The 20,773-nt window shown below is 40.5% G+C and overlaps 1 protein-coding gene across 4 annotated transcripts in view; it reads right to left on the reverse strand.

The window, feature by feature from the left end:
- TRAK1 (trafficking kinesin protein 1) overlaps positions 1–20,773 on the reverse strand; it is a 74,112-nt gene that overhangs the window by 3,265 nt on the left and 50,074 nt on the right. For 2 of the 4 annotated variants that reach the window (XM_026034856.1, XM_026034854.1), the window contains 6 exons: positions 19,624–19,761; positions 18,833–18,909; positions 16,693–16,929; positions 15,711–16,027; positions 11,751–12,080; positions 3,150–3,252 (listed from right to left, as the gene is read on the reverse strand). In XM_026034856.1, coding sequence (XP_025890641.1) covers positions 3,150–3,252; positions 11,751–12,080; positions 15,711–16,027; positions 16,693–16,929; positions 18,833–18,909; positions 19,624–19,761 — 1,202 coding nt within the window. The remainder of the gene's footprint in view (positions 1–3,149; positions 3,253–11,750; positions 12,081–15,710; positions 16,028–16,692; positions 16,930–18,832; positions 18,910–19,623; positions 19,762–20,773) is intronic. The other 2 variants (XM_026034853.1, XM_026034855.1) reach the window with 1 other exon arrangement.

Below are 20,773 nucleotides of genomic sequence, written 5' to 3' on the forward strand. Positions count from 1 at the left end.
TTTTTTTTTTTTGGTCACATATATGTGTGTGTGTGTGTGTGTGTGTGTGTGTGTGTGTGTGTGTGTGTATATAAAGGTATGGATTCTTCTCTCTAAAGGCATTTGAAGGGTCATGAACAGTGCAACACTGATGCAGAGCTCACAGACTTAGCTCAGCACTGCTGAAAAAAGGAAACCTTCCCCTTTGTCCTGCCAGGTGAGCAAGCAGAAGAMAAAGATCAACACAAGCACCAAAGCTGATGCAAGAGAGTAGAAAAGCTAAGAAGCTAGGTGCAGGGATGGGGGGAAAAAAAGACTAGGATCTCTTCTTTTCARCAGAGCCTAGTTGTTGGATGGTTTCCACCATAGCAAACAATTTGGTTCTCTGCATCAAGAAATGCACGAAATAGTCACAATGGGGTAATCTGGTTGAATTTTTATGTGTAGAGAACCCTCAGGTCAATGAATGAATTTCATCCTTTTTTTTGTCCATATGAGCAAAAGGCCTAGGTTACATCTTGACTGGAATTTGCAGTCTCACTTCATCCCTTATGTTAATRAAGTCTGTTAAGCCAATGCTACTGTGAATGTAAACTTAGACACCCCAGAATTTTTTGTTCTGAGCCCCATGTACTTGTCCATCTTAGAAACCAGTCTCCCAGTGTTCAGCAATCAGGTGACAGCAGCTTGAATAAGTCTACAAACTCTGGTCCAGTGTTCTCTTGAAAATCAATAGCACTTTAGTATCTTTAAGACACACCTTAATAAAGGGAATATCGGCCTGATGTTATGACATCTTCATCATGTCTTCTCCCCATGGCTAAACAGGAGCTGGCCAACAGGATCCCTAGAGTGATTTGGYACTGAACCAACCTCTACAGCACAGAAGTGCTACTGCTGATGGGTATTTGCACCACAAGAGGATCCAGCTTTCAAGAGGAGTCCCATATATTCCTACCCATAAGCGGTAGTGAAAACGGAGCTGSAAAGAGCTCCTGAGCGCCGCTGCTTGAGGAACAGCCCTGCGAAGCCGGCCTGAAACTTGTCGTCCTGCACCACCTTGTGGGTTTGGCCTGTCAGTGCATGTGGCAGACGGGCACTAAAACGTCCTAACAGCGTTTGTGGTGGCAACGCTCAAGAGCAATGCYGGACACCGTGAGGTATCCGGCTAAACAGAGCAGCACAGAGCAAGGACTGAAAAGCASGAGGGAGGGAAAAGACAGAGTAAGGAACTCACGCTGGAAACATACCCTGACTTTCTATAGTGCAGCACCACATACTTTTGGAAACTCAGACATGAACGTTAGCTACTGGGCCTTTAAAATTTCCTAGTTACAAGACAAAAACTTTTGGAAACTAAGARCTTATAATTCAAGGAGCTTCATTTCTTCGAGCTCCAGGGTTTCAGTCACACAAACACTTGGATTAGAATTTCTACTAATTTGTCCACACAGGCACATCCGTTATGCTGCAGCCACTTCCCTTGCTTGCTCGGGCACTGCCTTCAGTGGGAAGTGTTTTCCCCATCAGACCAACCAACCCTGCAGGGCAGCCGAGACCCAACCACCAGAACAGCAAGTGAGCCCGGTTAGATGCAGAGAGAGCCTCCGAGTTAGATCCAGAAAGGACACAAACAAGCGAGCACCTCAGAYGAAACTCAGCCAGGTTAGAGCGCAGCCTGGATTAGCGGTTAGGCCCAAGTGCAGTCAGGTGGAGAGGCACCCCGGCTCCCCGGGTTAGCTGGTGCCACACACTGGCATTCCTTGTGCGTGACCCTGCCGAGGCAGGCGCTGCTCACCCCCTGCCACGCTGGGTCACAGCGCCTGCCCTACATCTCCTCTCAGCATAACGGGACATAAGGCAGTTTCCTCGTCCTCCTCACATGACCTGTGAAGAAGCATTTACAGTTTAAGGAGCTTCTCCTTACCACGCCTGCTGAAAACATCACATTGTTGACTTGGGTCTTTTTACTGAAAGTAGCTGTCAGTTATGGTTTGTTACATTTAGTAGCCAATATAACTGAGTTTATTATAACCATGATTAACAGCAATCCATCATTAAAAAGAAAAGAGATCTCTTTTGGCTGCAACTGTAATTTGGGAGTAAYGACGCAGTGGGAAGCGACAGCATTGAATGGAAAGGAAGACAGTAGACAGAGAAGAGAAAAACCAGCTGGGCCAYGATGAACTAGCTTCATTCAGAAAYAGAAASAGAAGTTACACRTCATAGTCAGCTATTTCCTTTCCATGGATTTATCCCCTTGCAGGTGCCCTTATTTAAAACCCTTATTTCTCATGCATCCCTTAGGTAGCCAGTGCCCAGCTGTAGCCTAAGCAAGTCTAGATGCATCATTTGTGAGCAGGTACCTACCCAATGGCACACTCCCACACAGAGGCTGAAGGGGACAGAGAAARCCCTAAGATATTGTCTTTACAATCAGAATAAACACACTTAACTGATTCAGATTTGCTAAGGAAGGAAAGTTCACTCTTCAGGTATGAAAGTCCTTCACCCTTTCTAATTCTAGGTGTTCACCTTCCAAAAGGGTTTGCCAATACATGCTAATAGCTCTTARGAAACCAGTTCACTAGCTTCAGTCTAGCTGCTATTAATTCATTCCAGCAGCTGCACCAAGGAACACAGCTGCCAGTTCTGTGTTGCTGATTAAGTCCTGTTCCCTCTGTTCCTCATGCACTGTCCGGACCCCAATGGAGCAGGTTGCTACACTTCTTCACTTGCTTTTGCCTTTTTCTTCTGTACCAAAGATTTCAATTCTTGCTCCTGGAAGGCACTCTCATCTGTTTAGATGAGACAGGGAATGAATATTTTGGTCATTGAACAGCGAAGACCATTCATACAGGGCCCATAATCTGTCCTGGTGCAAAAGCAGCCAGYTCTGGACAGTGAAAGCCAACTTAGTTATATCTGTTTCTGCAATTTTTAAATTACACAATACAAAACCAAGGTATTTTGCTTGCCTCTGCAAAACGTCATATATGCCTCTCAAATAAAATCAAGTTGGATGAACTAGAAATGAGAAGAAGGATTCAGGGTCTGTTATAATCCACCAAYACGGCTAATGCTTTTCCTTACACCACTGCTTTCCACGTCCTCCATGGGAGRACTCTGACGTAGCTGCCTTAGCCAGGGCCACGTTGGGAAACCCTTACCTTGGAGTGACTCGTGTGAGCTCATCGGAAGGGTGCAGAATGCGGCAGGTGGTGAAGGTGAAGGTGGAGTTGGTTTGTGACATGCACTTCCCAGGATGAGGTACTAAATTAAAAAAAAAAGCAAATTCTTTGCATTTTGTACAGAAAAGGAAAAAACCAAACTCCTGTGTGCTGGTACAACAGATGTAAAAAGCAATGAGGTACCTCACACAGGATCAATGCAAGAAAAGCAAAATACATGAGCATTACAATGTTCCAAGAGATACTTGTTCTCCTAAGAAGGATATCCAGGACTCCAAGGCCAGTGGTGAAAAGCTGTGCTGAAACTTCCCGACCACTAAATCACAAGCAAGTCTTGCTCAGAAACAGCTTTAGACAAGACCTCGAAATGTTAGTTCTCATCCAAACCAGCAGCTTTCTTCAGTGGGAAGCTACAGCAAATGTTTGCTAGGAGCAGCCAAGGAGCACTAAGGTTTTTCTGAATGCTCATGCATTTCAGGCTTTAGATTGACCCACTAAAAGGTATCCTCATTACTTTTCAGTAATGGATCCAGTTATAGGAATATAATGCCATAGGAACATTGAAGAGTTGGGTGTGAGGGATAGGCATAGTGCTATTTCTCTGTTTGGCTTTTCCCCGCCACCGTAAGGAACTGGCAATTGTTTGGATCCACTACTGTACATCTGTAACAATTCTTTTGTGCATGTGTTTTTAAGGTTGTTTAAGAATATATGCCCTCAGCTGCACTATGTAACATTTTTTGAGTATCTGTGAGTAGTTTTTGAATATTTGTGAACAGCTCCAACAAATGCAGCGGTAAAGATGTCAAACTATCAGTAATCTGGGAAACGAGCAACACAATTCAATTGAAAACAAAGCAAAAACCAAGGCACTTGAACCAATTATTGGTTTTGTTATGATAATTTTGTAATTTGCTGTACAATGCAGCTGTGGCCACTGCAAAATAATTAGAAAATTTAATAGCCATGCATCTGAAAAGCTGATTGAAAAACACTCAAGAGTTAAATATTGTATCAAAAATATCATGATTGCATAGGTTGTCTTACTCAATAACCAAAATCAGCTGTGATCAAAAGACATGCACAATAAAAACTGTGTGCAACTCCCTCCCCCTCAGTTGTGCCCAACCCTCTGAGCCATTCCCTCAGTAAGCCACATTGGAATACCACAGTACACAACTATTAACACACTGCAAAGGACAGACAGACAGACCAGCTGGACCAGACACCATTCTGAGATTCCAGAGATGCTTAGCAGAAGCAAGGCAAGTCTTAATTGTGGCTGTGTTCCCTTTTTCATATATTAAAAAAAAAAAAAAGTATCACAGCACAAAAATAGTGTGTGCAGTTGGATGGTCCGTTAAGAACACAGCAGATCAGCAGTGTGTGAAGGGTAGAGCATGGGCAGTGTGAACAGTGGAAGCAGAAGAAGTGACTGAGCAAACGTGTGACTTGAGCTGACTTGTCCATCCAGTCAATACGAGGGATGTGTCGCTATGCGTTGAAGAAGGATATTATAAAAAAAAAACAAAACAGAAAAAAAAAATACACCCACACTGGAGTGTCATGGTAATACACTCAAATGTCAGCACAGCAAAACATAACAATAAGCTCTACTTCACCTCCAGAGACGGCAATTATGGTGCTTCAGGAATCCAGTTGCTTTAGAGATTAGTATGAATAATATGAAAGCTATTACAAGGGAGCACAGCCTAGCAATCATGATGCTCTCCGTATTGCAGAGAGTTAAAACAAAATCTGGAGAAAAAGCTCAGGTAACTGGACATGAAAAAATGGTTATTTAGGAAAAAAAAAAAAAAAAAGAGGACTTAGACATAACTAAGCAGAAACAAAGCAATTCTCCCTGGATGATGAATAGAGAACAGAGTAAAGCAATGCCAGCTTAGGATTGCAAGCTCAACCCAAAGAAGCACACAGCTGTAATAAGAAATTGCATTTGCCCAGCCTGCAAAATCCATTGGACATTCCCTGAGATTGGAAACAGGCACATTGAAGATACATAGCTGCATTAGCAAAGGCAAGACTCATTGCCATTAATGAGTCTGAGATAGGAGAAGGCTGCTAAAAGTAGAGAAATCATTGATCCTAGTAAGAAGAGGCAAATTTAAGTGATCAAAAAAAAAATTAAAATCAATTTCCAAAGACGTATTCCACCCTCAAATACCACTAAGAAAGTCCTGTACCATCTTCATCCTCCTTCAGTCAACAATGGGGTGTATCTTATTGCTGTTGCATTTTCCATCCTTTGGATGCAATACAAAGACAGTGAGAACCTGTTGCTGTAAACGAACAAAGTTCATAAAACGGAAACAAAATGATTCATTCCTAGCAGAATAGTTTTACATAAGAAAGATTAAATCCTGAAATGGAATAAACTAGGGAAGAAGTAGAATGTAACTTTATAACAAAAGAAACTATCTTCATATGTACAGCAAACCATTGTTTTAAATATAAAGCTGAATCATGATGAAAACCAGTGCAAAGTTTAAGGGGAAAATCCTTTTCAGTGTGCAAAACTTCTCTTTCCAGTTAAAGATCTGCAATATCAATGGGTAAAATGTTTTATCTGCACAACCCTTTTTCCATCTGTTTTACACAGATTTAACTGCAGAAATGTCTGTTCCATGTGCCCACGGGTGTAAACAAATACTTTTTATTATACYCTCGTTTTCAAAGAAGTGGATGGTTAACAACGAAGCTTCATATCTGCATGAAAAACRATTTGTACATAATGCAATGCTTAACAAAGAGTAAAGAAATTACAWGACATTTTTGCTCTGGGAAAGCACAAAGTAAACCCTAGGTGGATTTTCCCCTAAATTAGAAATCAGACTAAACTTTCTTCATTTCTTTTAAACTCTCTCAATCATTTCAGGCAYTTTGGAAACAGGGACCTAGCCAAAATAGAGTTTTCTAAGCACAAACACTTTTGTAAAAGCATGCTGTAAAGTACTGTAAAATAGGCACTGATCAAGAAGCTGACTGCAGAGCTCCATCTTCTGGCCAAGCACAGCTCCCAGCTACTCAAGGCTGATTTTACACAGCCCAGAGCTTTTCTCGGGTCCTACTTGAAGGCTCAGAGCTCACAAGGGCCCAGTCTGCTCAGTGCTGGCAGCCTAATGGATGCGTTTGGGACACATCCTTCTGCTCAGGGAATCCTCATAAAAACCACTGGACCTGGGTTTTCAATCAGCTTGTGCAGAGAAAGACTCAAAGTTAGAGCAAAGAGGGACACAAGGGATATTTTTTATTCCAGTGGTATCATTCAGGATACAGGCTAGAGATTTCACTTCTTGCRCTCTATGCCAGCCAATGCATTCTCAGGTAAGCAGAAATTCCTGAAGGAATTTCATGTGGCAGAAACATGCCAGAAAGCAGCCGGCGCAGGACAACACGGCTGCTTCAGGAGAGGTCACCCCTCCTGCTCATAGAAGATGAGATGTTGGTGCCCAACACTACCTGCACTGGAAACCCTTGGCTGACAGAGCAGGAAGACTCTGGGATACATCTCTGGAGCAGACACACGCTTGCAGAACATCAATACATACTGCAGATGAGCTTAAATACAWCCTGGACTGAAAACAAGGACTGTCTATAGTAAGGTACTTCACATGGGTACGAAATGCGTAAGCGGCAACGTGCAGCCAATTTGAAAGCTGACACGGTCAAAAAAACCTCTAAGTTTTAAACCAGTTGAAGGACTCAACACTATGCATTCAAACAGCCAGTGCTGGGGTACGACAGTATTTATGTCTTCCAAAATGTTTTTACAGTAGTAGYAATGTCAGAGAAGAAAAGCAAATAGAGGTTAACTACAAGAACAAAACAGATAAACACAATACAATAGCTGTAAAATATAAGTATGGTGCAATGCTGAAGTGGTGTAGGTGCCTCCTGAAAGAAATGTCCTTCAGTAACAGTGGTATGTGAATGCTCAGAACCTCCAAGGAGCCGCATTTCCATGTCACGAACATCACTTGTATGTTCCTTAAGCAACTGACAATGACATTCTTTTCTGAACATCTAAATTTCCAGACTTACCATTTATTTTCCCTTTCAGAACTCTAAGGCATTAAAAACTGAACAAAGGCAAGTATTCTTTGGGTAGGATACGTTTCTCTTTCTTTTGGCTGAAGTATGCTCATCATATGCATACAATCATCAAGTACAGATGTGAAAAGTTAACGTTTTTATGCAGAATAGGTACCTGCATCAAATGTCTAACATTTTAACAAGCACAGAGCTCAAATGCTGACACTTTTCTCTTAAAGCAATAATGTATGAAATACTCATAACTGTAAAAAAAGATATATTTATATATGCATCAATACCTTAGTTCTAAGACAGTTTACAAAATTTATTACTTTTCTATACAATGATAATCTCTTAAAAGCATCCTGATAAAAAACAACTCGGACTGAAGGCATTCATTATGTCTTCTCATAATTCTAGGCATTTATCTGGAAAGATCTCCATGGCMCTGTTAAGGTTGATAAATGCAGTAAGGAGAGCTGATCCTGTAAACCCACACAAACATTTTCCATTGAAAGCAAAACAATCAAATCAATGGAACCAAAAAGCAACAAGTACTGCAGGATGAGTTCCTGTACCCAGCTGAGCATGTCCTGAACTTGAATTAGACAGAGCCCTTTCATCTGCAAAATGGCTTTGAGATTTGTGTTTGTTTGCACAAGCAAACGTGCACCTGAAAGACAATGAGTTAAAAAACAGACTCTGTACATTTTTATGCTATACTACAATTTCTTTTAAAGAATCAAAGCATACTGAAGTGACTAAAAAAAGTGCTGTAAAAGGTACTTGTCCTAGATGATCTTTATACAACTGCGTTCTATAATTTCTTCACCATTCCAATTTTGYTGTAAGTCTTCATTCAAGTGATATAAAATGAAATTTACAATTCCCAATTAGGCTACTGAGCCTATAAACAAGTTGTTGGTTTACCAAGCTCCAAAAGACCAACTACAAGCCATATCTTAAGCTTGTATTCATTTCTTTCAAACATGCTCAGTGTCATACTCAGGATATTACCTGAATATGTATTAAGGAAGGTACTTGACAGGCATATTACTGYTCTTAAGAGAGAAAAACAAATATAGACCATCACTTTTTCTTACCTAGAAAACAGAAYGATACAGAATGATTTCTGACCAACATTCAGCAAGAAACAACAGACACTCTCTGCTCTTAATGGACATGATTTGGCTGCAAGAGATCTTGGGCACTATCAGCARCCTTTGCTCCCCTGGATCCAGACACTAAAAAGTTTATTAGGGYTCATCTCAGATTCAAACAGAAGAGCAGCCCCTGCAGGCACCCATGCAGTGGGAATAGCACCTCATCTGCTTTGCAAAAAGGGAAAGAGAAAAACCTTCAAAGCATGCAGAGCAAACGATGCAGACACCTACCCGAGAGGTTAACACGATGCACACCAGCTGGGAAYGATCCTGGAAGACACTCCATTTCCCGTAACATTTTGTTCTAAAACTAAAAGGGCAGCACTCGGAGCCTGGCAGGCTCTGTGGCCTGCCAAAAGCARTAGTAAGGAGGTTCCTTCTGGTCTGTATGAATCTCTTCAACTGCAGTTTTCACACCAGAGCTATCGTTTGTTACAAAGGAAAACCCTCCTGCTGAATATTTCACCCAAGCTGTTTTTCTTTCTGTTGCTGCTTTATTCCACTTGCGCACTCCCCAGCAAGACCTGATTCTGAGGGTGCTGGGGGGCTGCCGCAGGGCCACGCAGGGGCGAGGTCACAGTCTCGTGCTTGTGACAGCGCTCACGAGCACGCGGAGCGGCAGCCGCGAGGAGCGCGGCCCTCYCTGCGCGACAGGGCCTAGCGAGACACCAGGGAGGGCCAAGAACGGCGAGGCGCCCTTCCGGAGCAGCAGCAGCTGCACACATTTCAACACCAGAGAACGTCCAGAGCCAACCAAACACCCACCTGATCTCATAAACTCTTCTTCAGCGAGAAGACGACGCACCGCAGGAAGCGTGGCCACGCTGAACTGCCTACACCAAGAGCGCCCACAGGGGCTCTTCCCTGTGAACCACCTGGAAAGCTGCTTCAAGGGRAAGCAGATAGGGCAGCAGCTTCACTTCGGCTTTTGAGAGGAGGAACTTCTTTAGTGTGACGGTGGCAGAGCCCTGGCACAGGCTGCCCAGGGAGGCTGTGGAGTCTCCTTCTCTGGAGGTCTTCCAAACCCACCTRGATGCCGCCCTGTGCCCTGTGCTCTGGGTGTCCCTGCTGGAGCAGGGGTTTGGACTGGATGATCTCTAGAGGTCCCTTCCAACCTCAACCATGCTGTGATTCTGTTAAGTAAACACTCAGTCTACTCAAGTAAAACACCCAGCAATACTGTGGTAGCGCATGGATGCTCTTAAGTCCTACACAGCTGGGCCATCTTGAGAAAGGGTAAAGGYTGGGAAATTCTAGGTTACTTGTGCTTTCTACACATAAATTAGTCATTTTGACAAATTTCTCTATTTCTATAATGTACCAAAATCATTCAGCAAACAATACAAGCTGAAAGGAGATTACCAGCAGAAGAGTTTTATAGATTTTTATGTACTTGCTGTTTTCTAAGGTAAAAATACACTTTGGAAACAATGTCAGAGACAACTAAAGTTCTCCTGCAGTATGAGGAGGAGCAGGAAATAACCTGTTCTACAGTGACCTGTATCCAGACTGTAATGGAAGAAGAAACAGAAAGGAACACAAACCTTTCTTGCCAATTTGTAACCATAAATTTGTCTACATTTGTTTTTCTGCATCAAACCAAGAATTCTCCTAAATCAATACCCATTATCATCTTTCTAATCTGTTTTTTTTTAAATACACACATAGATACATATGCCCATATATGTGTGTGCATCCATGACAGTAAAGCTGCAAAACTTTTAACATGTTCTTGTGCTTGCTGTTTTTATAATTAGAAAATTCTTTCCCCAAGATCTAGGGAATCTAGGCAATCTAGATAGCCTTTTTTTTTGCACAATTATTTTGTCCTGAGTATAAGGAGGATTGCTTGCTCTCTGTCTCTCTGCAAACACCTTTTAAAAATACATGAATATCTTCTCTTGAATCTTTTCTTTTGCAGGGAAAAAAACAGATATTCAGTCTCTATCTTACGATCTATCTAACATAGATCATAATCTATGTTTTCTAGATCTTCAGCTTTTCTTGCTATTGTTATTTGGACTCCTGGAATGGTAAATGTCTGGACAATATCCAAACCTGCACAGAACTCTAGCTGAGGCCTTATTGATTTCTACAGCAACTTAAAAAAATAGTATCATTGTTATTTCTGGACAATAGATTTCATAGGCTAAAGTGAATTTCTGCAATAAAATAGGAAGTTGAATGTTTTGGAAGAAATTTAGTCTTACTATAACTGACTGCAAGCAGTAGCTTATTTTCAAAGATGTAGAACATTGTATTGCTACTCTTTAGTGAGAGCTGAGGATATTCTATACTTCACAAAAGGAACAGAGAAATATTATCAGTTAGCCCTGAATATTATCACCTAGCCCTGAGACATCACCTGATTTTCTAAAGACCAAACAGATAAATCTTATTTAAAAAAAGAAAAAAAATAAAGGCAGGGTTAAGACTAAGTACAGTTCTGTTCCCATGGCAAATCTTACCATCCTACCAAAGACTAGTGCTCTTATAAAGGTTATTAAACAAACAAGCAAAAAAATCTAAACAGCCCCATCCCATCAAGGACTGCAAAAATCAGTTCAGAGCATTTAACACACCATGCAGTAGTGAGCCATTTGAAAATACGTAAGTCTTAACATGGTATAAATATAAAGGACAGAATTTAAGAATAATGCAGTTGATAGGAGATGAGGGAAATGCCATTATTCCCCACATAAAGATATCCCTTATTCTTTTTATATCCACTGAGTTTTTTCTCACAGAGAATTTAAAAACAAGTAAACTATGTGAGGCAAGTGAACTCAACCTGCAGAATTGCTTTGCTTGATTTTTAAGGCACTTCAACAAAGACAACTTAGATGCAGCTTTTGTCATTACTTTGCCTCTGTTCTTTTCCAAAAGCACAGAAGCTAAAGCATGGCACAATCCCTCATGAACAGTCAGGAAAATATCTGCACTATAAGCGCGCACACACACACACTATATATATATATAGTGTGTATAGGCTATATATATATATAGCCTATACATTATAAACTGAAGAGTGTGCACTGAATACTCATACAAGTGCCATAGATGTCCACACAAGGCTTTGTGAATGAACCGCTTCCTTTTAGCAGCCTTCTCTTATCAAAATAGAGTAAATTATTGACCACAAATGCTGTTACCAAAGGGAAAGAAAAAGTCAAATTAAAGGATTATTAAAGAAAGGATTTTGGAGTTAATGTTAGCATGGTTATGTTCTATTGCACGCATTAACGTGCGGACGCTACACACAAAGCAATACTATGAATGCTGTTCTGGAGAGACGTGAGAATGGCCCAGTAATCAAAATCCTCTAAAGATGTCAGTTTTACTGGACTTAACGAGTTTCCCTCACCAGACCCCTCATCATCGTCAGTCGCGGCCTCCTGCATCTCCTCTGTGAAAGCCTGAGATTGGCTGGGGTTATTCTTGCTGTCTGAAACAGTCACTTGTGCTTGTGACCTCTCACCTGAGGTCTCTGTGTGCTGAACTGGCGTCGAGGTAGTTAGGCCCTTGTAAGAAATGTCACCTGTCTCATCTTCCTCATAGTCATTAAGGCAGTACACTTCATCCAGGTCGAGGTCCAGGGTCCTGAAGCCCTTAGTGACAACGCCGGGCCTCGGGTCCAGGATCCCACCCAGGTGAGGCTGAGCCAGCTGCTGCCAGTGGTGCAAAGTGGCAGAACCTTGAAGGGGAACAGAGAGAACACCAAAATAAATCAGCCAGCAATCCCACATCCAAAAGGCAGAAAGATGTATTTGAGCAGAAGTTTGTTTATGTAGACATCCAAATCTCAGTCCCACTAAAGGTTTTAAACTTCTATGAACTAGTGGAAATATCTCTAGAAAGACATGCTATAGGCAAAGCTGCTTCAGTTATTCTTCAGCTTTTCCAGACCAGTGGTGGCTGAACTGGTCACATAAGCTAGGCTTAGCTTATGAGATAGGCTAAGATAAGCACATAAGATAGGCTAAGTCTGGCAGCCTGATGTGACCTCCTTGTGCACGTGCACCTCCCCTCCTCTTCAGTACTCTTATCCCCCTAAATTTATAGGCTTCAGCAGGACTAGACAGAATTTATATTCAACAGTTAGGTTGAACATCATCACAGACAGATCTAGGAACACATAGCAYGTAATCCTGCATGACTGAAGAAAGGAGGAAGAAGCATGGTAGAATTTACTACCATGACTGACAAGAAAACAACAACTACACAGATTATACAGCAACTTTCACATGTTAACATATGTTAAAAAGCCACATCAACTCCAGACACATATAAACAGACAGATAACAGCTCTGATCTATGTGTCATGTCTAAGTACCTGCATGGCTCCTATCTGAGCCCCTATCCTACAGGAGGTCGCTACTCTACAGCCATACTCTACTGTACCTGCAGCTTCATCCTTGGCAGAAAAATGTTCTGAGTGAGGAAAGAGGTGCATTTTGAAGAGAACATTTCAATACTCTGGTGTTCAATATGAGACAATGAGTTAGAAAGAGCAATGCAGCACGTTACACTGATACAACCACTGAGCTGGGCCCTCTAAAATCATGGCAAGATTTATCCAATTCCTCAAACAGTGTGATTAAAGTGGGTAATTTTTGCCTTAAAACTGTTTATTCTAGGTCCTACAGTGCAAGCATAACATTCTTATTCACGTTTTTYGACAGGTCAAGTATGAGCTAACGTGGAATAAAAATACAGAATACYCTGGATCTGCAATGCAAGTTACTTTGGATGAATGCATGTGCAAAAGGACATTTATGTATAAATCTATGTTTACATTTATAGGATTTTGAGGAACTAAGTTGGATCCAGATTGATTGGTACCACTGAGGATTGAGCAGAAGCCATTACAACTCCAAGAAAATAACTCTTAACAAAAGAAAACAAAATGAAAAAAGCAAACAAAAACAAAACCCACCCTCTGGCTCATATTTATTTCTAAACAGTCCCAGRGCTCAGGTTTTTGTACTTCTGCATTAAAAAAAAGGCTTCAGAATATGAAGAAGTGTCAAATATTGCTAAGTCCTGAGCACAGAGTAGAGCTTCTCTGGATGACAATATTGTAAAAAGTTGCAGTGCACAGAAACATAAAATCCTACTGTTGATTATTTTATACAAAAGTTTCTGAAGATGTAATCTTTAGTTACCTTATAAATCACCACACAAGAGCACTGCAGAGTACAAGCATCGAAATGACAATTTTCRAAATCTTTCCTGTGAAAATATATTCATCACAATAACTGCATTTTAAGCTTTAATATTTAACGTCAATAGAATTGTTATCAGAACCTTCTGGAAACTGGAAATCAAAGCAGGCTCAGCTTCAGGACAGAAGGAAGATGTTCAAGTTTCTCTGCACCTCAGTTACCTTCACCTTGATCTCATTAAATRTTTGTAGGGAAGCACTAACTTCTCCATATAGAGAATTAACACAAGCACAGAAAGCAATGTAATAGCTGTCAATGCTCTTGTGATTGGGAACAGGGAGGAAGAACCCAATATGTATGAAAGAATCCAGTATTCCCCCATATTCAACAGCAGACATCAATACCAATAATTTTGTAAACTATGTTATCAAGAACAGTTGGCATGAGGGAACTGGCCTGGAAAAGTGGGACTGCTAGGCTGAAGTGAAATGAAATTTAAGAGCAAAATGAGCATCTGAGTTAAGCAAATGACCTTTATCCTTCTCTTCCTGATACCTGGAAGGTCACATTTGTGGCACAGTGGTCATGGGACACTTGCCACGTGTTGGTGCCATAATTGCAAAATGGGTAAAATGCTATTAGTCCAATGTTTAGTTTTCATACGGAACATGGGGAGCTCTATTTTGTGCCCATGATATAAGAAGCTGCAGATTCACAGTAGAAAAAAAAAAAACAAAAAAAAAAAGTTGAAGAAAATTTTAAACTTAATAGAAAATTCCTAGAGAAAAAAATAAGGTAAACAAATGAATAGATAACAAKAGATAACAAACACCAAACTTATGAAACAAGCATATACTAACAAGTCACAAATTAGATGCAAAACAAACATGAGAAATACTTGAAAGGCTCAATAGCTTAAGGGAAAAAAAGAACAGTGAACAAAACTGGGGAAAAAACAGACAGATAGAAAGGYGAAGACTGAAATAGTTTATTGGAAGAAAAACAGATATAATGGGATAGTGACAGAAATCTATTACAGTGGTGGCAATCAGTAACTGAAATGATGTTGAATTAGCCCTTTTCTCACGTGATACAAGACTTTTATAGTGGTTCGAAAGCAATCAAGAAAACAAATTACTACGAGCAAATAGAGAAGGGATTTGGGCACCATGGCACTATTTTCGTTCGAACAGGTAGACACAACATGACACTTGTCAGAGCACAAAAAGGGTTTTGTTTCTGAAAATGTGCCATGATAAAACGAAGTGCTGAAGTTATTACACGCAGGAACAGTATAATCTAACACAACAGTTGTTAAAAAAAAAAAAAAATCCACTAAGAGACCAAAGCTAAATCACATAGATATCACCTTCGGAAGAACTATGGCAAAACAGAGTAATTTTGTTTAATCCTAAATGAATTTACTCAGTCTTAATGGTGAGTAACAATCTCAAAAGACTAAAGAAAGCCAGGCAGAATAAATTATTCTTATGTGCTCTGTCTGCTTTGTCAGGCAGACTGCAGAAATGTAATTACTCCTGAAATACAGCCCTGACGACCTAGTTGTATTTTGATTTGTTCTAAGAAAATATATAGATGAAATTTGGCTAAAATAACATGGTATTTCACATATGAGCTGAAGTCAGAGACTCATGCCTATCAACTCAAGCCAATCAGTTGAAGTCCAGAAGCCATCTCTAATCACAGAAACAGTCCCATTAGATCATCTGCAGAACCTGCGATAAGGACAGGTCTTTGCAGACACTTCTTTGCAGAACTGAGATTTGATGAACTAATCTGTATTTTTTGAGCATCTGCTAATATTCTATTACCTAGAGTTTGGATACCGCATCACCTTTCTTCTTTAAATATGAAATAGTAAGGTGAAGACTTAGGTGACCTATGAGGCTGCACTACTGATGCATGCATGAGCTGCAACATTTATTTTGTTCTGTCGTTAGATGATTTTCTTTCCTAATCAGCTTTAAGGCTTGTGGAAAAATACAGTAGCTAGAAGAGTTCAAACCAACAACGTGGATTACTGTCTCTAAAGTAAAAAGAATACGTATTGCAAAGATTTCCTGCTTTCTGATGGTGGATGAGAGACCACAAAGAGTCACTAAGAAGAACAGATAAAGGCCGAGGCCCTTTGTTATCACCTTCTAGGGGCTTCACAATCTGAAGCTTCTCTGGCAGGTAGGATCGACTGCTGATAGACATTCCCGAATATCCAGTGAATTCTGAAAATCTGGAGTGAGTTCCCAGTGACATGATGCTCTCTGTAGGAGTAACGGAGCCACTATGGAGTTCGCCCTTTTCTGCCAGTTCCCGCAGCTTCCTTTCCTGCTCTTCTTCAAAGAACTTCCTCTCCGAAAGGTAGTTCTCCCGCCTGAGGGACAGCCTACGAAGGGCAGTCTCTAGGTCACTGGAACCTGGTGTCCCCGGGGTCCCAGGCTTCTTCATTCTATCTTCATTTCTAGACCATAGCAGGGGAGGAAAACAAACAGACATAAGGAAAAGAAAAACATTTTGAGAAGCTTAAAGCTTTCAGTTTTGAAATATACTTCAAAACCTTTAAATTTCTGTGTCTGGGACAATAAGGTAGTCTTCAGGGAAGCACCAAGCTAAATGCTGTACTCTCTGTTTTTCCTACTGAACTGTTTCAGAAGCCTAGCTCCTCTTAATAACTGCTGTTTGGAAGAGCTGTGCTTTAATTATGAGCTTCCTCCTACAAAGAGATGAGAAGCTCCTAGTTATTGCTGGTATCCCTATAATACAAACTCAAGCGAGCAGGCCAAGTCTTACATAGCCAATGTTGCAAGAATATATCAGTGAGTCACAAAACTATGCTACAGTGGCAGATATTCATTGTTTGTTTTGGGATATTAGCAGARAGTAGTTTCACACCATCTGGTGATGATGCATCTCAAAATACATGGATTTGCAGAGATTGATATACAGAAGTTTATAAAAGCCTTTTTTAAAAAACCTCAGTGCTAAAGAATTAAACACTCAAAACCAAGTCACTTTTGAAAATGCAGGTCACTGTTCTGGCCTTCACAACATGAGACAGAGGAAAATACAAACACTTTGCCTCATATATAAGGAAAGAAAAACACGGTMCAGTCCTGAAGTACTAACCCATTTTCACCAGAATCTGTCCCTAGGATGATGCTATTGGTCTTGTTGTCTATCATAATGTTGGAGATGTCTCCCCCGTAGAAGCTGGAGCGCGGAGTGCTGATGCAGCTAGAAATAACTGAGTTCATAGCAGACGACTGGTTAGAGCCTGGAATATTCATTGGTGACGGAGTCATGGATCTCTGCTTGACAACTTGGTTTACATTTCTCACTGTCTCGAAGACCCGCTTCTGATGACTGGTAAGACAAATACAGTTAATAATCACACAATGGAGAAACATCTGTCCTCAAGAACRAACAGGTGGCAGCTCAATAATGACCATTTCTGTCACCTCCCTCTACTTGCGCCATCTTGTCCTTAACAAAGATCGGCAAAGGATTTTATGTAGAGTCTACTATTTGCCACACAGTCTGGCCACTACATTCAATCCATCAACATGGCACTTTCTTCATTCTAAAACATATTTTAGACAGAATATATGAGACCTATGTGCCTCAACCCCCTCAAATATTAAACCAAATTAAGTGAAAGGGCATTTCAGTCGATCGGCTAAAAACCTCATAAAAGTGCTGTGTGGAAATGAATTAAAAAAAAATCATTTCGTAACTTTGAACTAAGCTAATCCATTCTGAGAGAGAAATTTGGATTAATTCTGCTGAATGTCCTTAATGCAAGCCAGACTTGTATCTCTTCTTTCCAATTCAAGAATTTCCTACTCCCCTAAACAGCATTAAAAACAAACCTAATAAAATACACACAATAAAGCACATGTAATATGCACCCACAACCTAAAGAGGCTGTCAGGGCTGGAAACCTAAATTTTGACCTACTTCAGAAGTCCACTCTTTGTCACCATTGCCCTAATTCCACAAGTAACTTTGTTCATCTGCTTTGGGATTAAGATCTGATAATACTTCACAGATTTCTTGAGAAAAGAAACCTGCCCCACATCACCTTACCAAAGCATCCCTGCTGCTTTGCTTTATTGTTCAACACTGGCTGAATACAAGAACAGCACACTCATCCCAGCTGGAAGGCAACACTGCAAAAGTGTTTCAGTGACAGGATGCCTTAACACTATTCAATGTCATTCAAATTTTTATCTTTCTGTCCCTTAGAAAGTTGCATTAGCTGCACCTGCTGTGTGTCCAAATGCGGCTGTGCATTTGCAGCCTCCAAATCTAYAGTAGCTTGTGTGTAGAAGGCTGAATGTAAGGACATCTACCTACAAGCAGGCATGCAGACCTTACAGTCACTACCACCAGCCAGATGAATAAAATCCAGAGAAAGTACGAAAAGAAAAAGGTGCCCAATCCTCCGTACATCTATACTAATGGAAAAATTTTAAAATCATCAAACTAGTCTTATGTTAGACAATTCTAGAGAGGCAAAGGGATCCTATAGGGTTTGAGCATGCTCTTATCCTCCTGATTTTGCATCTTTCTGATTTCATCTTACCTTGTTAAAGCCCACGTTTTGTACAAATAGGAGAGACAGACCTTCTGCAACTTAGGTCAGTAAGGTCATTTCTGCCACACTGCAGGTTCCTTTAGCTTTTGGAGCTTCGGAAGCATTTGTTTCAAAGCACTGTCTTATTTMACTCAGGAGAACTGTAACAGAAGGGCTGCCTACTGCTACTAAATACCTGAGTATGTAGTTTGATGCCTGTTACAGAACTGCCCTGAATCCATTTTCGTTGACAGTCTTCTCAGAACATGGATTATACCAATGATTAACTAGTGATTTCTACTATAATACCCTAAAAGAGAGTCCGAGGAACAGAACCTGCCTCCCTAATCATAAACTGAACAAATCTTGCATGATAAAACATAGGAAAACCAATGCTTTTTCCTTCTCAGTCCCACATTTGCACCCAAGAATGCAGGTGAAGTTGCAAAGACAAGGTAAAGCCTGTGTTTGGGTGGTTTCTATTGCCAGCTTAACCTGAAAATATAAACAACCCAAAGACCAGGTAATTTATTACGCCTCTCTGTCATTCACATGCTCCTAAACACATGTCCCTGTAAAATAGTGCAACTATTTGGTGGTTSTTTTTCTTTCCTATCAAACAGTAACTAACTTCAGACATAACCAATCTGTTTCTTAAAGAACATAGGAACCAATGCTTTTCAGTCATACGCCAGGTCTGGAGAGTCAGGTTCATCTAAATGCAGTTCTTTCCTCATTGACCCTTCTATTTCTGCTGCCAGAGAATCCTGTTAAAATCAAGAACAAAAGAAAAACACACATCAGAGTATTCCCAATATTAATAGGCATTCCCAAACTGTTATTCTAGACAAAAAGAAAAAAAAAAAATAGAGGTGTAAAAATGAAAATTGGAAAGCTGAAAGACTAATGATTTTATCTGGATGACTGACAAGTTATAACTGTTAACTTTGTACTGCTACAGTGCTTACCATCTCAGGAGGCGTAACATAGATAGCATGTGACAAGAATACCGCAGAGTGTCACAGACAACAACAGATCCCTGGTCTTCCCATCTGTATTCGCAATTCGGTAGCACCCTCCCTCACTTAAAAGCTTTTGCTTTTTGTCTGTCTGTTTGTTTAATACATACAAAAAACATTCTTCCCTTTCACAACATTCTCCCCACAGAGCAAAGAAAACAAAATAACCCATACAGTATAGAAGATTCATAACAAAGATGTATGGAACTGTATAGCAACCCACTAACGCTACCCCTAATTCTCAGGATAAGTATAGCACTTTAGATCTTATATAACCCTGCAGTAGAAACAGCCCATTGCACAGCACCACTGCTTCAGGACCAGGTATGCAGAACGGGCTGCTCTGCTATCCCACAATACTTTATGCATACGTATTTCATTGCTATCAAAAGAAACAAAACACCCAGACTCATGCCTAGCCTAGGCATGTTTCTTTTGCCTTCTTTTTAAAAACCTGCTTACCATAGGGAAGAGACCGAGAGAGTGGTACCGACGTGATATGGCATTTGGCATAGTCTTGTTCCTAAGGTTTTTCAGCTCTTCTTGCGCCTCATGAAGCATTTCCATGCACTCTGCATACTTGTCTTCCAGCTCCCGCAACTACAACACATCAAAAAGACAGTAAGACCTTACTGGCTGCACTGCTGTCACAAAAAGTCCACATATTTTTTAACACTAAGAAGTGGTAATGGGATTGGAAAGAACACCCTACTGAAAAGAGACAATTTATATACCACTGAAAATCATGACCAACATAAATAATAGGAATAAAATATATAAATCTTACTGTGCTGATACCAGAAGTTGGGAGGGGAAAAGAAGTGGAAAAAAAAACTTGCTCCATTTCTAAGTATCTACATAAAGCCATTGCCAAGGAAAAGATTTGAGGCTAAAAATCAACTCGGTCTGATCAAATACAGTGGTTATTATTATCCTGACCACTGTCATGACCACTACAGTGGCAAACGTCATGAGAAAAGAACATGCCATTTTACAGTGTCCCAAAGGACTTWCAACATTTTTAAAATCAAGGCTTCTATATACAACCTCCAACACCTCCTCTGCTTTCAGATGTCTCTTGGACATTGTACCCTTACAGTTCACCAGCTATTTCAACTGACTTCAGCAGAGGCAGAAGTCTTAACTACTTAAATACACCCCTGTAAGCACAGGAGGAGATGACGTAAGTGGCTTTTTTTGCAGCAACACCTACAGCTAGCATTCCCACCTCAGACATCAACTAGACCAACTCTGAGAGATGCTCACAGAAGATCAGGCTTTATTCATTCTGCTTTTTCTATTTTGCATATTATGTAGTGCCCAGAAGAAATACAAGTTCCAAACTGTCCTTTTTTACTCATTGAGCAGATACAGTATGAATGAGCTTTTCTAGATTATCTCATTTTTCAAAATAAGCCTAAGCTAGAGAAGTCAGCCTCCAGAGGGATTCCTACACAGCTCACAAACATCAGCTTTCCAAARCATATGCATGTTGAAGGAGGAAAAAATAGGAAGGGAGACACTTTCAACTCTACAAACACAAACATTCATTATACATATATATTCCTTCATTCATTATGCAAGGGTAACATCAGTTAATGCTTCTGACTCA

Source organism: Nothoprocta perdicaria, unplaced genomic scaffold, assembly GCF_003342845.1.
Source record: "Nothoprocta perdicaria isolate Ctin4 unplaced genomic scaffold, notPer1 scaffold_150, whole genome shotgun sequence".
In the NCBI taxonomy this organism is placed as follows: Eukaryota; Metazoa; Chordata; class Aves; order Tinamiformes; family Tinamidae; genus Nothoprocta; species Nothoprocta perdicaria.